We start from the raw sequence: 20,663 nt of genomic DNA on the forward strand, positions 1-20,663 counted from the left end.
CATGAAATGTGGCCACAGTACGTACTTGATAAGGCTTAAATTGAAAAGAAAAAAAAGTGTTGTTTTTTTTTTTTTTTTTTTTTTACTGTTTGAGTGATTACTTTTGCATAGTATAGCTGCTGTGAGAATTCCCAACTATCTCAACTATAAAACGGGATATCCAGAAGGAATACACCAAATCCTGTAGTTCAATCTCACAGACAGACATGAGCCGGGCAGGTGTAGGACCCAGGTGTTCAAAATCTACCCATCAAGTCCTTGTTGACAGAAATCAGCAGGAGTATAACTCAAACAGGCTGAGGCCAAAAAGAGAACCACTGACAAACTGAAATGCTCCGAGGGAGATTTTCGGACAGGGCATGGCTTGATTGATGCATGTGAAGAATTCTACGTTATTCCTTTCCCTTTGCCTGAGCTTTGGCCTTCACGGATGCTCTCTCCATGTGGGGAAAAGCTCCATGTTCATATCCCACAATCTGAACAAATTCCCATGAAAAAAGGTTTGCTCTTCCGAAAGCCATTCCAGAACCATGTCTGGCTGTCTTTGATTGGGTGGCCGTGGCTCCCTGTAGACCAGTGACAGTGGCCACAGTGCAGACGTCTCTGATGCAGGACGTGAATCACGTGCTCTGTCAGTTCAGGCAGCTGGAAGGGGGTTGTCAGGAAGAGGGTGGGTGCTCACCTTGAGGATGGGAGCCATTGGGATCTGGGAGGCTCAAGGACCTGAAGGGGCACTGACATTCCCTCCTGCACTGTTCCCCTTGGAATGGGGTTCCTATGGAGCAAGGGGTGGGGAACCCTTTTTGCTGCCAAGGGCCTTTTGGATATTTATGACATCATTTGTGGGCCATACAAAATGATCAACCTAAAAATGAACTTGCTGTATGAGGTCAAACATTTATTCTACTCATCCCTCATGCCTTGGCAGGGACAGACCCAATGATTTTTCAGGCCTCCTATGGCCCGCGGGCCGTACGTTCCCCATCCCTGCTCTAAAGGACAGACACTTCATGCTCACTCAGGGAGACTTTGGTGGCATCACTGAGTTCCTTGCGGCAGAGGGAAGTCAGAATAGCTGAGGTTGGTGGGACTTGTTCTTTTTGCCCCCAAGCAACATGGAGACTCACATTCTGTGAACCCATAGATGCCAGAGCTACCAGAGGAGGGTCTTACAATAGCTTTAGGGGTGGTGGTGAGGCAAAGAAGCCGGGACACAAACCCCAGCTCCACTGCCTTCAGTTACAGGGAGAGCCAGTGAAATTATATCTACGGGTCATCCACGTACCTAGTCCCTAACACACTGTTCTAGTCACCAGTAGCTATTGGTTGTGACAGTGTTACAATCATTATCATTAAATATCAAACCCTTCCGTTACTGGCTCAGAGATTTAGATGTTTAGTTAGGCGAAAAGTTGAGCTCTGTCTTCACAGTCCAACTAATGGACTATGATATAAGCATGGAAAGTACTCTCTCCTGAAATTACTTTTTGTCTGACTGCCAGTGATCACAACCATTTCTAGTTGGATACTGTGCTCGTCTTTGTCATAGACCTCAGAGATGCAATGTCACAAAGAGATCAAAGGCCAGGCGTTCACACAAATATCACAGCCTCTGTTATTTCCCTTTGCAAGTAAACATTCTTAGAATGTTTCTATTACATGGGTAATGCATGCTCATTGGTGGAAAATAACGGAAAATGGAGGTAAACAGAAAGTGAAGAATGAGAGATATCCAAGGCCTCCCAACCCAGGGGTAATGACTTCTCACATGTTCACAGACGCATGATGTGTGTTGAAAAACTGGACAGCTCTGCGTCTAGCACAGAGTTCAGACCTGGAGACGATGCTTCTGTGTGAACAATTCTCCTGCAGAAATCCATGTTCCTGTGTCCCAGTTTGGTATTCCGTCCAGTGAGTGGACAGAAATCCAGTTATCTGAGGTTAATTGTGGCAGGAGTATGCCATTTTACTAAAATGTCAACCCAATTCTGTGCTAAGTGGGCAAAAAGACAGAAACTAAATGTATGATAATAGTGATTTTGTTTTGTGTTACAATTCAAGGTTTGTAACTATCTGGTAATTCTGAAACAATAGATGAAATCAAACACGGACTCGGGGTAGGTTTTCTGACAATACGTGAGCCCCTGTATGACTTTGTACACTGACAGCATCTGCAGCAGGTCCTTGCTTTCTCGGGGCCCCCCTGGGTCATCAGCACCCACTTTTGGCAGTGGGCTCACTGTTCAAACTCCACAGACTCTTGCCACCACTTTTCCAAAAGTCACTTTTGTCAACTTGAAAAAATCCTGCTTCTTCTACAAAGTTGACACTTGGGCTTTGCAAAATAATTATATTATTATTAACTCACAACATCGCAAATATAGATATGTAGATCACCTGGCAATCTCAAAGGGAATGAAGAGGGGCATGCTTGGAGGAAGGGAGAGATGTTAATGTACATGGATGGGGATTGGTTTTATAAATGACTAGAGGCCCTATGCACGAAATTCACGTAAGAAGAGGCTGCCAGCACAGGCTTCCCTCTGACACCCGGAACCCGGGCTTCCCTCACAACCCTGCCTTCACCTGGAAGGACATCAGAAAGGATGTACGGTCTAATTAGCATATTACCCTTTTATTATTACAGTTTGTCAGAGAATGTGGTCCTGTTTTGACTTTATATTAAACAAGTAAAAGTGGGGTCTTCTAAGCCACAGACTTCTAAATTCACTCTTCATTGTCAGACATTAAGTTTACATATTAAAAGTATATTCATGTTATACTGAAGATATCAGATCCATGATATTAAAGCTACATTCCTATAAATAAAGGAACTCTTTGCACATTCTAACAGGAGACAGGGTACCATGCAGTCATTCAGAGATTACTGCTGTTTTTGATTTGGTAAAACAGGGTGATGAGTACTTTTTGAGGCTCACGGAGCATGCTCTCCCAATTCATGTGGGTCGATCACAATACCAATCCCCTTGGTAATCTAGCTCACCCATCACCTACGTCTTCAGTTGCCTACTGGGGCCAATTTAGCTTTAGAGGAATCTCCCTCTTTCTTAGAATCCGCAAATACAGACAGCGCTTGCCTCCTCCGAGATGCCATGTCCTTTGGGGAATTTCCTGAGTGTCTTTAAATTGATACCATCTCAGGGCCATCTCTGCAACCTATTCCCTTTTTTTACGTTCTTACAATTTACAAATAGATTCATTTTTTTATTATTTGGGTATGGCACACCACTCCACTAGTCTGTCAGCAGTGTGAGGCCAGAGCACATGTTTATTCTGTTCAGCAATTCATTCTCTGGTCAGAGCGCCGTGACTGCGCGTGGCAGGCCCTTAATGAGGTGTTGTTACAAGCGTTGACCAAGTGAGTGCAAGTGGTCCCATGACCGGCATGTGAGCCTCCAGGGGGGATTCATGGATGGTTTCCCTGAGAGTTCATGTTAAGGACCCTCCCATTTTACCCTGTTGTCACAAGACCGAGCCGGATCGTGTTCTAACGAGGTGTAACTGTTCAGTCCAGTCCCCGATATTAGTTGGAGGAGGTTGGACGGAAGCCCGTTGCCAGGGAAAGTCAAGTACAGCAAATCCCAGGCTACCCTTGAAATCCCGAACTTTCAACAGGAAGACGAAGGCTTCTACGAATGCACTGCAGGCAACCTGCGCGGGAGGAACCTGGCGAAGGGCCGGCTCGTTTTCTACGGTGAGCTCCCGGCGTGGCACGTGCATGCGTGCATGCGTGCATGTGGGCATGTGGAGCCGTCCTATGTAGTGCAGCGTGGCAGTCATGAGCACGCTGTGGAGACATGTCCTGGGACAGGCGGGAAAGCCACGGGTCCGGGTTGGGATGCAGGGGCGAGTCTCAGCGTGGTCTGTGCATGCCGTGGCTTAGTCTAATTGCCGGACAAGATCAGCCAAGTCCTGTGGAGGCCACAGTCCTTGATAACCGGAAGCTCCATGGGATCCACTTACTTCCTGGAGGACAGTCCAAGGTAGCCCGTGACGTCCTTAATTACAGGAGGAGAAAGCCACAGGAGCATAATGCTGAGTGTGATTGTCAATATCCATTTCTGTTTCCCAGATTTTGCCTGCCCATATGTAGGTAATAGAAAATCACAGTCACGACTTCATTGAAAAATAGGTTTGCCTCGGTTGCCAGAATCTCTCGTGCACGTAAGAGAGATGATAAACGCACGAATTCCCTAAAGGCTGTCTATGTTTCTCCCATCCGGCCAAGATACAACATCTGCATTGAAGTCATTTATTTTTTTCATCAAATAAACTACCGGTATAAAATAGGCCCCAGAATTATCAAAATGTTGGGTGCTTTTCAAATACTCTCACCTTCTGGATTACATTTAATATATCTTTAATTTAATAATTCTGTACTAGAAAACTTTTGGAAACTATTTGCACATGGCCCAAAATGCCTCTCTCTATGACATGTTTGTAGATGACATGTTACTAATCATCGATAAAGTAATTGGAGAAAAATGCATTTTTGGTAACTAGCCATGTCAGCAGCATTGCTATCGGCTCCTGGGCATGCCACTCGAGTGTCCTGTGGGGACCAGGTAATGGGCCTTGGCTAGATTAGCTTCCATTTCCTCCCGGATTTCAATTTTAACCTGGGATGAAAACTACCATTTTATATATAGAACATGATTCCCTCGTGATTAATTCTGTACGCCTGTATGTATGTGTGTTTACCCTTCTGTATTTATTCTTCCCAATAGCTCCTTCGTCTTAAAGGGGAGTCTCTGGAATCTGGCATCTTTTGTAAACAAGATAATGAGGACGTGACTGGGAGTTTTTGAGTGGCACCAGGCTTCTGAGCATGGGCTAGTTTTTAATAGATTTCTAATTTTTCTGTTAAATAGACAAAGATATAACCACAAGGTTGAGCAGGAGGTGAAAGTCTCTATAAATTGGAAATCAATAGTAAAGTGACCCCTCCTACCTGGACACAGTGGCTGTTAGCTTACCTGGAAGTTTTCATAAGCACAAGCTCCTGTAATTCTCACACTAATAAGAGGCAGACATAATTTTCAGTGACATGACAGATAGGAAGCCTTAGGTGAACTGAGCAAGCTCTCACGGGCCACGTGGGTTAGGAATAAGATAAGAACTGCCAACAATCTTCCAAAATGAGGCTCTTCCCTTCCCCCTGCCCTCTGCCCTCAGCACAGCCACATGTGGCCCTTCACGGGGATCTCACCACAACCAAATTAGTTTCAAAACATTTATTCATGCCCCACCTGTTTCCATGAATGACAGCCAGGATAACCCTACCTTCCCATGAATAACACGTTCACATCAATGACCCCAGGCGACCTCTGCCTCATGACCATGTAGAACATCCTCTAGTTAGAGATAAGCTTTTGGAAAATGCATGCCCAGGACTAAGTCAGGTGCAGAACCCACAGCCACTCCACAGTCCTTAATCCTGGCATGAGTTTTATCTGGGGCGTGGAGGGGGAGGGGGGACAGGGGGGAAGAGAGGGGGGCCAGGCAATGGAGGGAAAGGGTTATCCTCCAACTAAAATGCGATGAGGCTCAGATTGAAATTATACTTCCAGCAACTGTGTTTAATTATGTCTGATATGAAGCACTTACTCTTAGTGAATTCAGGTCAAGTGTAATCGGTGGTCTTTGCACACAAAGGATTCAGATTGGGTCTCCATTTTCTAACCTGACCCACGCACTAATACTTGGCCTGGCACTATTATCTGGCCTCCTTCTGCATTTGGACCCTTTCCTACACCCCCAAGTTGTCAGAGGCCCACCGAGAGCGGCAGCATGACTTCTGTGGCCCCCAAGGAGGCCCGGCATGTCCGGGGCTTCCATACCTGGCCGGCTGCCTTGATAGCTGCCGACCGGCACGGAGCAGGGCGCCTCGAATAATCAGCCGACTTGTGAAACGGTCGCTCTGTTTCTCTTTGCAACAGCCCCTCCGGAATGGGAACAAAAAATCCAGGACACGTACCTGTCCATTTACGACAGCTTGTTCTGGGAATGCAAAGCCAGAGGAAAGCCCAGGCCCTGGTACACCTGGTTAAAGAATGGTGAGCGCCTCGGTGCAGAGGTAAGCAAAGTGCCCACATCAGAACTCACCGACTCTGGTGGGGAAACTGAGTCACAAACAGTGATAAGTACTGACGTTGAGGGAGTGTGCTGTAGGTGCTGGGGAACATAACAGACTCCAGATACCATATTTTCCGGAGTATAAGACGACCCCTAATTTTATAGTTAAAATATAGGTTTAGGCCTATATTCGCTATATAAGACTACCCCCCACTTCCGAGGCAACACCAGTTCTTTTTTTAATAGACCGCCTCTCTGACTCTGGCCAATCCAAGCAGGCTTTTTATGCATGCAAATTATACATGTTCTGTACCCGAAGCTACACTGTGTTCTAGTAAAAAGCCTGCTCAGATTGGCCAGAGTCAGAGAGGCAGTCTATTAGAAAAAGAACTGGTGTTGCCTCGGAAGTGGGGGGTAGTCTTATACAGCGAATATAGGCCTAAACCTATGTTTTAACTGTAAAATTAGGGGGTTGTCTTATACGCCGGAAAATATGGTATACTAATTCATTTAATCCTTAAACTCAAAGGGGCTATGAATAATGTCCCCATTTTTCCCATTGAGGAGACTAAGGGGAGAGAAGACCCATCACTTGCAGAGGTCACATACTGTCAGCAATAAATTTCCATCTAGGCACCACCACCATCCTCGCCATCACCGTCACCATCACCGTCATTGCTCATGTTGACCGAACTCTCCTCTGAGACAGGCTCTGTCACATGTTCCCCTCCGTATCTTATTATATCCTCATGCCAGCCTTAGGAGAGACGCAATGATATTTCTTTATAGAGATGAACAAAATTGGCTTCAGAGAAGTTTGGCCTCTATTCAAGGCCGGGCAGCAGCTAGGGAACGTTGGATATTTCTGAACTTTGTCCACCTGGTTCCGGGACCCACGGTCTTCATCTTACCCAGTATCATGCTTTCCAGAAAACCAACAACTCTAAGTCCATTTTTCCGTATTTTCCAATCTCACACATACGTTCTTCTACAATTCACAGAAAGTGAGGCAGAGCTGTTTCTTTTGCATCAAATTATCCAAATAATTGTGTTAACTGTCTCTTTTGCTTTGCACGTTTTTCTGCACACACACAAAAAAAGACATCTGTTGTTTAGAGGCCGAACATAATGACGCTCTTTGTTCTGGCTTCAGTGGGACTTCCCTGCATGCCTTTCGCCCTGAACACCCTCCATTTCCTCAGCCGACTTGTTTCTCTTCAGAGGATGGTACTAGGGACCTTGAAATTGTTCGTGTTGAGTTGTAGTTGTGATGTTAAATGATTTCATAATGCGCACTCAAAACTGTAACTCTGCACCCCAAATGGCAGTCCGTAATGGGTCTGGGCTGGGTGAGCTCACTTATAGTTGCCTGCGGAAGAGAAAGTCAGCCCCCACTATGTATGATGCATGAGAAAGTTACCTAGTGATCCACCCACGTCTTTTTGAGGCCTTGTGAGGAGAAGGCCAGGAACTGTTCTAACTCGGATATCCGTGTCTAATACAGTCAATAATGGGACTAACTGCAATGGCGATGTTCCAAACTAGACCCTATATAAGGGAATGTAACATGCACGCTATGTAGATAATGCCGATTTCCACAGGAATGAGGTAACAGAATACATTCAAATGACAACGGGCATATTTTCATTTTATTTTTTAACTTCAGGGTCCCTCTGTGTATGCGGCTCATCTTCATAAGCATCAGTTCGCATCATAGCACAGCGATTGCACAGACGGTTCCTAATCGGCTCTGATGAAGAGAATGCCCGCATTAGCGTCCCAGCCTCTTTACATGACTCCTTTTTTTATTAGGAAAGAATTCAAGTAGAAAATGGGACACTCACCATCACTATGCTTAATGTGTCTGACTCCGGGGTCTACCAGTGTGCTGCCGAAAACAAACACCAGACAATCTATGCAAATGCGGAGCTGAGAGTATTAGGTAAGGCCTTCATGTATAACCATGAGATGCGGAATGAGATCTGAGCAAGCCGTGATTAGACAGACTGTAAGCCCAATGCTTCTGTGAATCAGAAATTGCTTTTCCCTTGAAACAATGGGGACATGTCGAAGTTAGCTTCTGAAAAACGCAGCTGATTCTTATTCTGGTTGGGGAACTCTTAGGGCTCCCGGAGGCGCCGCCCCTGGGCCCACCCAACCAAAAGGCTCTTCCAAAGCTGGTCCCAGCTGAGGCTTCGAATATCATCCAGAAAGTTCCATCAGGAATGCTTTCAGCTGCAAATAAAAATAAAACAGAGGAAAGGAAATCTCAGTGTACAGTGACTTCACAAGCAGGGGTTCCCTTTCTCTCTTCAGGAGAAGGTCAGGGGTGATGGCCGAGCCTGGCACCATGGTGATGTCATTCTTCTTTAAAAATGTATTTTCATTGATTTCCCAAAGGAAGGGAGAGGGAGAGAGAGATAGAAACATGAATGATGAAAGAGAATCACTGATTGGCTGCCTCCTGCAAGCCCCCTACTGGGGATCAAGCTTGCAACCCAGGCATGTACCCTGACTGGGAATCGAACTGCGACCTCCTGGTGCAAAGGTTGAGGCTCAACCACTGAGCCACGCCAGGGTGGCGGGCTTGGTGCCATTCTTTACACGTTCCTCAGGCTGCAGCCTTAGGTTCTGGGAGGGCTGCTGTAGCTACCAACACCAGGTCCCTGCTGGAGGCGAATGAGAGAGGCAATGGAGCTGACGTGTCTCCCTCTCCTTAGAAGAGCAAAATCCCGAGTCCCTGAGCATCCCTTTTACGTCAGCGACCAGATCCCAACAAGGGACCATGGGGCGGGATTGGTGGAGTTTCCCACAAGTCGCTCTGCTTCTTTTCGCGGTGGCTGGTTCCTTTACTGAGTATTTACACAATGCCGGCCTGGGCTGCAGGGGGAGGGAGCTAAGCACAGTCCCTCTAGAGCAGCGGTCTACAACCGAGGGTCCGCGGGTTATTGCTGGCCCTTGCGGTCCGAAAGGTTGACGACCCCTGCCTAGGGCTCGCATTCCTGCAGGTTAATGATGTGAGCGATTCAACAGGTTTCTAAACATTTTGTTTTTCAGCGTCAGCTCCTGATTTCTCCAAAAACCCCGTTAAAAAGACGTCAGTGGTTCAAGTCGGTGGGGACGTGGCCATCGAGTGCCGACCGCGGGCCTTCCCCAGGGCCACCGTCGCCTGGAGCCGCGGCGCGCAGGGCCTGGGGCGCAGCCGCAGGTGAGTGGCCTCTGTGTGTTGTCACCGTGTGGAATGCCTGGGAATGGAATGCCTCGGAATGCAGTGCCTGGCCTGCGAGGTCTTCCCAAAGCCCTGCCCCAGGATCACCCTCCGCTGCTAACCTGGGGACTGGGAAGTGCCCACAGGGCGGAAACACCAAAGCACCATCCAGAGCTGAGACCCGCTGCGGAAAGTGGTTGCCGCACATTCGGGCGAGGGCTGGGAATAGAGTTTCCAAACTCCTTTAAGACCGCTTCCGCCATCTGGCGGGAAGATCTGGCGGGAAGGCTTTCCCTGACACACACACACACACACACACACACACACACACACACACACCCCGCGGAGGAGGAGATGTCACACAGGGGGAGGGAGACGCACACCTGCACCTCTGGCCTTTCACATGCTCACAGGGGTCCGCTCCCACAGCAGTAGCTCCGCACCTGAGCCAAGGACAGAGGTTCTGAGGAGGAGGAAGTGGTTTCCTCCCAAAAGACCTGGGGAGATTCCTGCCGCTGGGCGAGTTTTGACAGAGAGAACAGGGAGGGAGGGAGGGAAGAATGATAGGAGGAAGGAAGGAAGGAAGGGAGGGAGGGAGGGAGGGAGGGAGGGAGGGAGGGAGGGAGGGAGGGAGGGAGAGGAAAAGAGAGAGGAGGAATTTTAGTTCTTGACCTTGGAAATGCGTGTACAGGGAAAAGTACCGTTTTACTCTCAGTGATAAAATTTCTACATGGTCCTGTCTACTTTGAAATGCCATTGTCACCAACTCTTGCTTCCAATGAAGAGTAACTACGTGGGGATGGCTGAAAAGGCTCTAAAGGCGCCTGTTTAAAGGAATCGCACCGCACTGCCTACTTACACAAAGGGGGCCATAGGCACAGGGAGACGGTTTCCTCCCCTCCTGTGTCAACCCAGACCGCGCACGCCGCGGCCAGGAAGGACGAGGCCGCGGGGTGAGGCCCGGTCTTCGTCCCCGCGGGCCTTCCTGCTGTGGGAGTGGGACCTACCCAGCGCTGTGCGTTCCAAAGGGCTGTCCTCAAAGGATTTAACGAACTTCACATCCAGCAACAGGTCTCAGCGGCCTGTGTGCATCAAGGAAGCGGGGCTATTGCAGGCGCTCTGCCTTCGGGGTCTGTCCCATGGCGCCTGTCAGAGCCGCGGGTTCTCCTCCCACGGAAAGAGGCAGACAGCATCACAGACACACAGCCACGCGGAGGGGAGGCCAGGCGTGTTCCTTTGGAGAGAGTGTGCGCTCGACACAGAGCCCTGGGGGGGGAGAGGAGGGGTGGGAAACCAGGGTTCTGGTCCCAGTTCTATCCCTGGCCAGTGGCCTGACCTTGGGCAAAAGCACTGGCCCACTCATTCCCTCTGAGGTCACCGTTTCTGGGATTTATTGGAGGTGAAGGGACAGGAAAGCACCTTTAAGAAGCGTTAACCACTCTGCCTGGGCAGTGATGTCGGAACAGAGATCACCTATTGGAAATCAGCGCAGCCGTTCGCCCGGCAGGTGTACCGGCCCATTCTGCCCCGGTGATCACTGTGTCCCTGGTCCATGGCCAAGTGACTGAGCCAAACATGGTCATTGCTGAGAACTGTCCCAACCGGCGGCATGATCTGGCTGGATGGAGCTGGGGGTGACTGAGCCCTGGCGTGCTGAGCCCCCTCTTCAGGGCACCACCTGAGGCCCAGCCCTAGCACAAGCCTGGAGCATGGAGGAGAGCCAAGAGATACTTGCTGGGTCGCTAAATTAATGGATGCCAGGACTCACTGTGTTTGGCTGTGTTTGGCTGTGTCCACCTGCCTTCACTTGAAACCCAAAACTCTTTAATAATTAATAGGCCCAGGATGTGTTCATTCATTCATCCTGTAAGTGTTTCATGAGCTCCTATGCCAGCCCGACTGCTAAACCAGGGAAAATGCTGTGGGTAAGGTGTCGAGCTGCCCACCTATGCCACACACACCAGCCTTTCCCAAGAGAGTTTTCTGTAGAGTTAACGCAGTCTGAGGATCTGCATTCAAGTCCCAACTCTGCTCCTTGCTCAGTCAATACCTTCCAGCAAGTCCTTTTTTTTTCTTTTTCTTTTTTTTTCTTAATTGATTTCTGAGAGGAAGGGAAAGAGAGACAGAAAAGTCAATGATGAGAGAGAATCATTGATTGGCTGCCTCCTGCATGCTTCCTACTGGGGATCGAGCCTGCAATTTGGGCATGTGCCCAGAATGGGAATCGAACTGTGACCTGGTTCCTAGGTCAATGCTCAACCACTGAGCCATATAGGCCGGGCCTAACCAATCCTTTCCCTTCATGGGTCCTCGGCTGAGTCACTTGAAAAATGGTGAAAATCGTGCTCTTCTCAGGTGGTTGTATGAGACTAGGTGACAGGGCAGTGTGGGGGGGCAGGGTGATTGGGTGGGTTTGCTGCTGGGGTCCAGCCTTCATGCGAACCCCAGGACACGTCTTCACCTGCCTGTCTGGGGACACTGAAGCCCTGTCACGGAAGTCAGAGGACACAGACGCCGCCGAGCTCTGGGGCATTCACACGTGACCAGGGAACCAAGCCCACACCTGCCAAGTTTGATTAATGGCTCTGTTTTTCCTTGTGGATCCACTTAGCCAGTGAAGACGGAAACCAAAGGTCTGGATTTATCTCTGTCTGCCCAGGGATCCCTGGGGCATTCGCTGGAAGTGTTTGCCCTGGACACACAGCCCTATGTGTCCTCTGAAGGGACATGAACCAAGTGGGCAGACGAGCTCAGAAGGACAGCAATGAGAGGGAGAGATGTTTCCTGTTGTTGAAGGTATAATAACTGAATTCATAAGTACTCTACCACATCTCTTCCTCATTTTCCTAAAAAAAACAAAACAACAACAACAACAAACCAACACAAACTCAACATTCCATTTCTCCCTAATTCTCAAAATAAATAAAATCCAGTAATATGTCAAGCAGATGGTCATTCATAAAGAAAATAACCATTTTAAGCGCTTCCTTTATGCCTGGCAGTTTACCAGACACTTTCAATATTCCAAAAAAAATTTTAGGACCTTTTTTTTTCACATTTCTGAGAAACAAAATGTCACATGGGCATGTTTGTACCACGTTTACCCCAAAGAGCCAGGCACAAAGACCTTATGGATGAGGCCGAGCTCATTCCCCAAGAATCGGGTCCCTGGAGGACAGAGGTTCCGTCTCTTGGCTGTTGGTCTTAGAAAGGGACCACTGTCCACAGACTCTGCCAAGCAGACTCTGGACACCTAGGAACCAACTGCATTAGACATACTCCTCTCCCGCTCCCCGGCTCAGAGTATTATGGGTAGTTGCACCCAGATCTGCCGTCGGGGTTCAGCCTGGATCATTCTACATCAATGACACCCTTACACCCTGCGTGCTCCTGGCCTTAGCAAACGCGTGTACCACATGGGAACAGCTGACCCGGTTAGGTGGAATCTAATAATGGGGCTCACTTAGTATTTTTGCCTTTAAGGTAAAAACTGGGAGTGCCCTGCCCTGGCCAGTGTGCTCAGGGGCTGGAGGGTCAGCCTGTGGACTGAAGAGTCAAGTGCAGATACCTTGGTTACAGGTTGGATTCCCAGCTTCATTTGGGATATGTGCAGGAGGCAACCAGTCAATGTGTCTCTCTCACATAGATGTTTCTCTCTTTCTCTGTCCCTCTCTCTCCCTCCCTTCCAATCTCTCTAAGAAAAAAATATCATTAGATGAGGATTAAGAAAAAAAGTTGGCGGGACCTCCCTCTCTGCTTCCATCCCCGGCACTCCAGCCAGGAGACGGCCCCTCAGGCCCAGGTCCTGCGGTGGGACAGGGCTGGGGGCGGGGCATTTAGAGGAGCCAGGAAGAGTGGAGGGAAAGCAGAAAGCGAGGGGAAGGAGACGAGGACGAGAGGCAAGCAGGGCCTTCTCTGTGGTAGTTATCGAGGGAGCACTCGGTCTTTCTTCTCGCCGTGGGTAGAAGGTGCCTTTGGGCAGACCTGTCTGGGGCACTTGGCACAGACACACAAAGGTTCCAGGATAAATTAGCTTGTCTTCATCCTGCCACTTGGTCAGCCCCACAGCCCTTCCTTTAGTCACAGAGCCCGCTGCGCTGCATGGAGCTGCCCACCGCCTCCCGGAGCCTCAGGCCCACCTGCCCCGTGGGCAGCAAGCTGGTGACCTAGATGCCAGGGACCGGCAGGGCATGCTCCCTTCCCCCTGACCCTGCTCTGTGTGTCTCTCAATGTCTCTCTCTTAAAAAAAATAAAAAAATAAAAAAATTATATACATATACATATATATATATATATATATATATATATATATATATATATATATATATATAAAATTGATTTTTAGAGAAAGAGAGGAAGGGAGAGGGATAAAGAGATAGAAACATCAGAGAGAGAGGAACATCATCAATCAGCTGCCTCCTGCACAGCCCCTACTGGGGCTTGAGCCTGCAACTGAGGTGTGTGTCCTTGACCGGAATCGCACCTGGGACCCTTCAGTCTGCAGGCCGGTACTCTACCCACTGAGCCAAACTAGCCAGCACTCAATGTCTCCTTTCTAAATCACCACCATGCCCTTTTCTCTTGCCTTCACCCCTAAGTGCTCAGCCTTAATCAAGACCCCATCCACACGTGCCTCTGCCATGCAGCTGCAGCCGGGATATGGCTGCCCGAAGGCTGGCCACCCACCCCTGCCCCTCCCCGCAGGCAGAGCTCCCTCATAACCAGCATGGAAGCCTGATCGCATTTTGTGTCACAGGCTCCTTAACACAATCGTGCTTAGTACATCAGGTAGCATGATATCAAGGCGGCAAACGAACCATATGCCCCGCGTTGGAGGGAGAGTGACAGCCTGCCTAATGCCTGGCTCCTTCCCGCCTCCCGCGGCGTTGCCTCTGTGTAATGAAATTTCACTTCGTTCGCACGCGGCTCCTGAGAGCCTTGTTACTGCGAGGCCCTGGGAGGGGGTACAAGCTGAGATGTCAGGAGAGGTGTCAGCCGCCATCTGCCGCCGCTGCCTCCGGCCCACGAAGATGTCACCGGCCCAGATCCCGAGGGTGCCCGTCAGCCTGCCCTCCCTTTTCCCTCTCGCCGCCCGGCGTTCCCAGCTCTCGCCCCGGCCTGGCCTCCGGGCTGGGCACTGGCCGTGGGCAGGCTGCCTGCAGCACCGCCTGCCTGCCAGCTCTGCAGCTCTGCCAGGAAAGCTGTAAGGCCTGTCTGCCTTCACCTGCCCCACCCCCCTGCCCTGGGTCTGACCACCCTGGATGCACCCCCTTTAGGATCCTTAGTGATGGGAGATGGCACCCCATGGCTTCAGCCCGGGACAGAGAGGACAGAGGAGAATTACAGGAGCACCCAGCTCCTCCCGCCAATCCCTGCACCGCCTCCCCCGGAAAGGGTGAGCCCTGCGGAGTGGCTGGGAGGCGGCAGACGTCCCTGGGTTTCACCTGGGACCCCGGGAGGGAGGCAGCAGGCGGGCACGCAGCTCCCGGAGCCATGCCCAGGCTGAGGCCTTGGAGGGTGCAGGGCGGGGAATCGCATTTTATAAACTCTCCCTCTCTGTTCCCAAGGGAAGCTCCGGGGACTACAGAAAACACCGGTTTGGTGCAGACTGTTACTTAAAAGCTGCAAACCTCTGCGGGTCACTTCTTCTTGCAGAGCTCAGCTCCCTGCACAGAGACACCCAGCTCTCCCTCCGCTCGCGGCCGAGGAGACGCAAATGCTCGTCCCACTTACGTTTTCATTTATTTATTTTCTTTTCTTTTTGGTTAATTCTCACCTGAGAGTATTTTTCCATTGATTTTTAGAGAGAGCAGAAGGGAGGGGGAGAGACAGAGAGAAACACCCATTGGTTGCCTCCCGCACACGCCCCAACCAGGGCTGCAGCCAACACCTTGTCAAAATGTGAATACAATTCACTTCCCCACGGGGTCCAGCCACGTCCCTGCCCTTGGGTAATTTCCGAGTGACATTTATATCTTCCAAAGTTTACATAAATATTCAATAGCAATGATCTCACAGGCACAAAAGGTCAGTTATTATTGCAGTTTAGACAAATAACCTTTTGTTCTCGGTTTGATTCCCGTTAAAGAAGTGATTCCTGGGTGTGCTCCCAGGAAAACAGGCCTCACTCAGGACAGGGGCACGATTGCACCCACACCTCCGGACAGCCGCGGCGGGCATACAGAACACAGACAGAAGCAACCGGGGAGAAACGGGATTGCTGTCAGGACAGATTGTGATCCAGCTGGAAGAGCAGCCCGGCCAGTGTTGCTCAGTGGTTACATGGACCTATGAACCAGGAGGTCACGGTTCGATCCCGAGTCAGGGCACAAGCCGAGGTCGCAGGCTCAGTCCCCAGTGGGGGGCGTGCAGGAGGCAGCCAATCCATGATTCTCTCTCTCCCTCTCCTTTCCTCTTTGAAATCAATAAAAACATATATATATTTTTAAAGTAAAATGCAGACCTTTTGTGTGGAAACCAGTCTTTCAACATCTTTTCAACGAAGAGCAAGTCTGGGCATTTCCCGACTTATTGGCTATTATTTTCCTATTTTTGGATTTAAGAATTTTTCTCTCTTTTTTTCCGCGGTAGAACTTGTTTCTTTACCCAGTGAAATTTATGCAAGCGCCCATTTCAGAAAGTATTCTAAACTGAAGTGATCAGCTAATGTCCCGGAGGCCCCTCTGCCTCTCCTCCCGCCTCCGAGAACCCCAGCTCTCCCGAGAGCAGTGTGAGGATTACTGCCTTGAGTGACAATTCGCAGATTCTCAAGTGTGACTTGTCAAACTGCTCATTTATTTATACACACAGTTGCAAAGCCAGCTGACAGGCCTGCGGAGCGTTCCGGGTTTATACATGTGCATGCGCTCAGTCTCCCGGGAGAGGCGGGAGGCAGGCGCCGCCAGGGCAGAGAGGCACACGCCACCGTCACCGCGGACGGAGATGGGGACACTGTTCCTCCCTCGGCGGTAGGCCCAGAGAGGCCGCCAGAGAGGGGACGCCACCCAGCAGGCACAGAGGGCTCTTCCAGGACAGGAGGGCGTGCGGTCAGGTTCCTTACTCGGCTCAGGGTCAGATTCCTGAATGCGGCCAGGTCAAGGTCCATGCCACCTTCCTGTCTGTAAGGGACACTTTTCCCCATGATCCCTCCAAAAAAACGAACTCGTTTTGTGAGTCAGCCAACAGGAGACCCTGACTACGTGAGAGATGCTCACATATCCTTAGCTCATACATTTTCATCTACCTCAAGTTGACCAAGCCAGACTTGATCCTGAGTCTCATCCTACATATTAAAGAGCTAGTATGCTAATTAGACTGAACAGCAGAATGACTGTCGGGACCACCTTCGGGACGAAGCCAGAGCTGGAGGGCTGGCCCCAGCTGGGAGGGGGTGCTGTGGAGTCCCCGGCATGGATAGACAGTGTGTTAAGATACATCATTTGTTTTAGTTTTCACAAGAGAGTAAAGAATAGAGTATCATTTATTCGTACTTTAAAAAAGATTTTTTATTGATATCAGAAATGAAGGGAGAGGGAGAAAGACAGAAACAGAAACATCAATGACGAGAGAGAATCACTGACCCACTGCCTTCTGCATGCCCCCCGGGACTGGAGCCTGAAACCTGGGCATGCGCCCCTGACCAGGAATGGAAACCTGACCTCCTGGGTCATAGGTCGATGCTTAACCACTGACCTACACCAGCCAGGCCCTCCCACTGTCTTTGCAGTGGGCTCTCCCCCAGTTTTTTCTGTGTTCACAACTTTTTTGTCTTTGGCCAACTTCTTAATTTCCTACCTTTTCATTGCTTGACCTGCAATCAAAAAGATGTGTTAGCATACGCATCTGCATTCATTCTCTCTTGTGTTGTCTCGGGCACCCAAGAACATGCAGCAAACAGGCTGCTTTTCTTCCCCTTTCCCTTTGTCTCCCCACAAGCTCCGTTCCCCGCCCCCCAACTCCTCCGGCCCCTGGGGTCATGGAGCTCAAACTCACGTCTGCTGCTGCTGTTTGTGTTCAAGCAGATTTCCTCACAGGGGCCCGCACACCCTGGTGGGCCATTGGCACAGACACATCGCAACCTCAGAGCCAAATCACTGAGCACTGCCCTCACCTGCCACCTCCAGATCTGTCATAACTCAGGCACCCCAGCTGGAGCCTGTGTGTGTGTGTGGAGTCAGCCACCACAAAGCTGGCGCTACATGCTCTGCGGGAGTGAAACGAGGAGTCACACAGTCTGAGGAATTCTGAGCTCCGCCTGTTGGGTGCCTGGTGTTGGAAGTTCAGGGCAGCAAAATGAGAAACTTGACTTTGAGATGCGTGGCTGTTTATACCAGCAATTACGCCTCAGACATAAAACACAAGTGCAGATATTGGGGACTAAAGCATTAGACACTGTGGCAGTCATGCTCTTATTTCATGGAAATCATTTGAGTCCATCTCTACTCCCCACGCGTGACACCTCTGCGCAGCCCTGGGCTGGCTAACCCCGTTAGCTGTATAATGGCCTGGATCTTCTCCGATTGCTGGGTTTCTGGGAAGCATAGCGTTAGCTGGTGAATCTGTTTAGAATATATATTCCTCCGGCGCGTTGAGAATGTTTTATAAAAAGGACAAATCAGAGCCCCACGCTGCCCGGCTTTCCCCAGACACCTGAGAAACACGCGCTTTCTGAGGAAACGCAGCAAAATTCAATCGATGCGCTACCCGTTTGGGAGGCCACTCGGGGAGGTTTCCATTTTGGTTTAATTTTTCCGTCTGCCCACCCGTTCCATGCAGACAGAGTCGCACCCCGGCCTGGTGCGACTCCGTGAGAGGGGCTGCGGAGCACTGCGATCAGTGGGGGTCTGGGACAGAGGCTCAGGACACACCACAGATGGCACTGCATGGTTATGTGCACCAGCTGAATGACTAGGAGCCTGCCAACAGGGCCCACGTTCACACAATCAGTAATTTCATGACAGCCTTCCATGGACTTTCCATATATGAGTGAGGGTCTATAAACTAATACCCACATGTCTTATTCCTGATCCGCCAAATCCGAATGAGTTTCTCCACCTGGATGCATACCCTGCCTCCCACAGCACAGACCTAACAGCCATTCAGTCCAGTCACTACCGTGTTCATACCTAGAGCGAGCTCTCATTTTTAAACGAATAAGTTATTTGTCTAAGTGGCCTCCACTTAGTTCACAGAATTTGCTGTTAATGTTCATGAACATACATCCAGGCCTAGAAAGAAAAAGCCAAAGATTTTGGAGTAGATATAAACAGATATATACATATTAATTAACTGCCTGTAGCTGTCCGTATTCTTGGAGGATACAAGGAGATAAAGAATGAGAGCTGCCATATTGGGCATACTCTATCCTCTAGACCAGGGGTGGGGAACGTCTGGCCCTCAGGTCCTATAAGGCCCAAGAAATCATTTGGTCTGGCCCTGCATCGGGGGTGAGTTAATGAAATGTTTGACCAAATATAGCAACTTAATTTTATGTTGATAATTTTGTATGGCCCGAGAATGATGTTATAAGTATCCAAATGGCCCTTGGCAGATAAAAGGTTCCCCAACCCCTTCATGCTCTAGACTTATACTCAGCATTTTAACATCCTTCTTAATTTTAAAAGCAAACGTACATTGTTATTGCTACTATGATCCATATTTTGCATGTAAAATTTACATAGAAATCAAGCAAGCAATCCCAAGTGACACAGCCAACTGGGGGAGCCAGGGAGTCAAAGAGAGTCCAGAGTCTCAGAACCCATTATCCCCTCAAGAACTTGCAGTCTACTGAGGGAATGAAGACTTGTCTGAACAGGAAATTATGACAAAGGAATTAGAGTGTGAAATGGAGCCGAGATCATGTTTTAAAAAAATAGGGCTGGGTCACCTAGACAACCAAATCAATCCTATATAATAAAGAGCTAATATGCTAATTAGACCAAACAGCAGAATGACCATCAGAAGACCTTACAGATGAAGCCGGGGCTGCGAGGGCCAAGCTCCTTGCACGAATTTTGTGCACCGGGCCTCTGGTAAATAAATAAAAAAGGATCTAAACACAGACCTTACACCCTTCACCCAAATAACTCAAAACTGAATTACAGACCTAAAAGTGAAACAGAAAACTATAAAATCCAGGAAGATAATTGGAGGAAGCTGAGACAACCTTGGATGCGGTGATGACCTTTTAGATACACTAGGAGGGCAGATCCAGGAAAGAAAGGCCTGATAAGCTAGACTTCATTCCAATTAAAATCGTGTGTCCTGTGGGAGGTGATGATACCAATGGAATGAATAGGAAAGGCCACAGTTTGGGAGAAAATATTTGCAAAGGACAATAACCTAAAATATATAAACAAATCTTAAAGCTCAATGGTAAGAAAACAAACAACTCCATTGAATAATGAGCCAAAGACCTTAGCAGAAACATCACTAAAAAAGATACTCAGACGGCAAATAAGCACATGAAATGATGCTCCACAACATATGGTGCCAGGGAAACACAAAGTTAAACAAGAAGACAGCGCTGCACACCTGTGGGAATGGCCCAAACCCGGGCACTGGCAAGGCCCGTGCTGGGAGGAGGGGGTGGGGGAGGGCAGGAGGAATCTCTCATTGCTGGTGAGGATGCAGATGGTACAGAGTCTCTGGAAGATGGTTTGACAGTTTCTTACAGAACTAAATGTAATTTCACTTTGCAACCCACCAAGCATACTCCTGGGTATTTACCCAAACACACGTCCACACAAAAACTCACACATGGATGTTTATAACAGCTTTGTTCATAATTGCCCAAAATTCGGAAGCAACCAAGAAGTCCTTCAGTAGGTGAATGAATAAACTGTGGCCCATCCAGACACTGGGATATCATTCAGCATGAAAGAGTAATGAGCTGCCAAGCCAGGAAAGACCTAGAAGAACCTTAAATGTAAATTACTAAGCAAAAGAAGCCGATGTGGAAGGTTACAAACCAGGGACTGCAACTCTATGACTTCCTGGAAAAGGCAAAAGTGTGAGGACAGTAAACAGACCAGTGGTTGCCAAGGAATGAGGGAGGGAAGGTGAAGAGGTGGAACACAAACAATTTTTAGGACAGTGAAAATCCTGCATGGTGCTATAATGGTGGATTTAAGTCATTCTACATTTTTCCAAACTCTTAGAGTGTACACCATCAAGGGTGAATCCTAAGATGAATTGTGATATTTGGTTGACCAGAATGCATCAATGTAGGTTCATCAGTTGTGACCAATTTCCACCTGGGGGAGAATATTGATAATGGGAGGCTGTGCGTGGGGGAAATATGGGAATCTCTGCATCTTTTTCTCAACTTTCCTGAGAACCTAACATTGTGGCGCTTTTT

General features: G+C 49.0%; 1 protein-coding gene across 2 annotated transcripts in view; it reads left to right on the top strand.

Moving 5' to 3' along the window:
• CNTN6 (contactin 6) overlaps positions 1-20,663 on the top strand; it is a 156,782-nt gene that overhangs the window by 100,681 nt on the left and 35,438 nt on the right. The window contains exons 8-11 of one of the 2 annotated variants that reach the window (XM_084902268.1): positions 3,531-3,715; positions 5,961-6,097; positions 7,909-8,038; positions 9,154-9,304. In XM_084902268.1, coding sequence (XP_084758394.1) covers positions 3,531-3,715; positions 5,961-6,097; positions 7,909-8,038; positions 9,154-9,304 — 603 coding nt within the window. The remainder of the gene's footprint in view (positions 1-3,530; positions 3,716-5,960; positions 6,098-7,908; positions 8,039-9,153; positions 9,305-20,663) is intronic. The other variant, XM_084902269.1, reaches the window with a different exon arrangement.

Source organism: Pipistrellus hanaki (assembly GCF_964339955.1).
Source record: "Pipistrellus hanaki genome assembly, chromosome: 13".
NCBI lineage: Eukaryota > Metazoa > Chordata > Mammalia > Chiroptera > Vespertilionidae > Pipistrellus > Pipistrellus hanaki.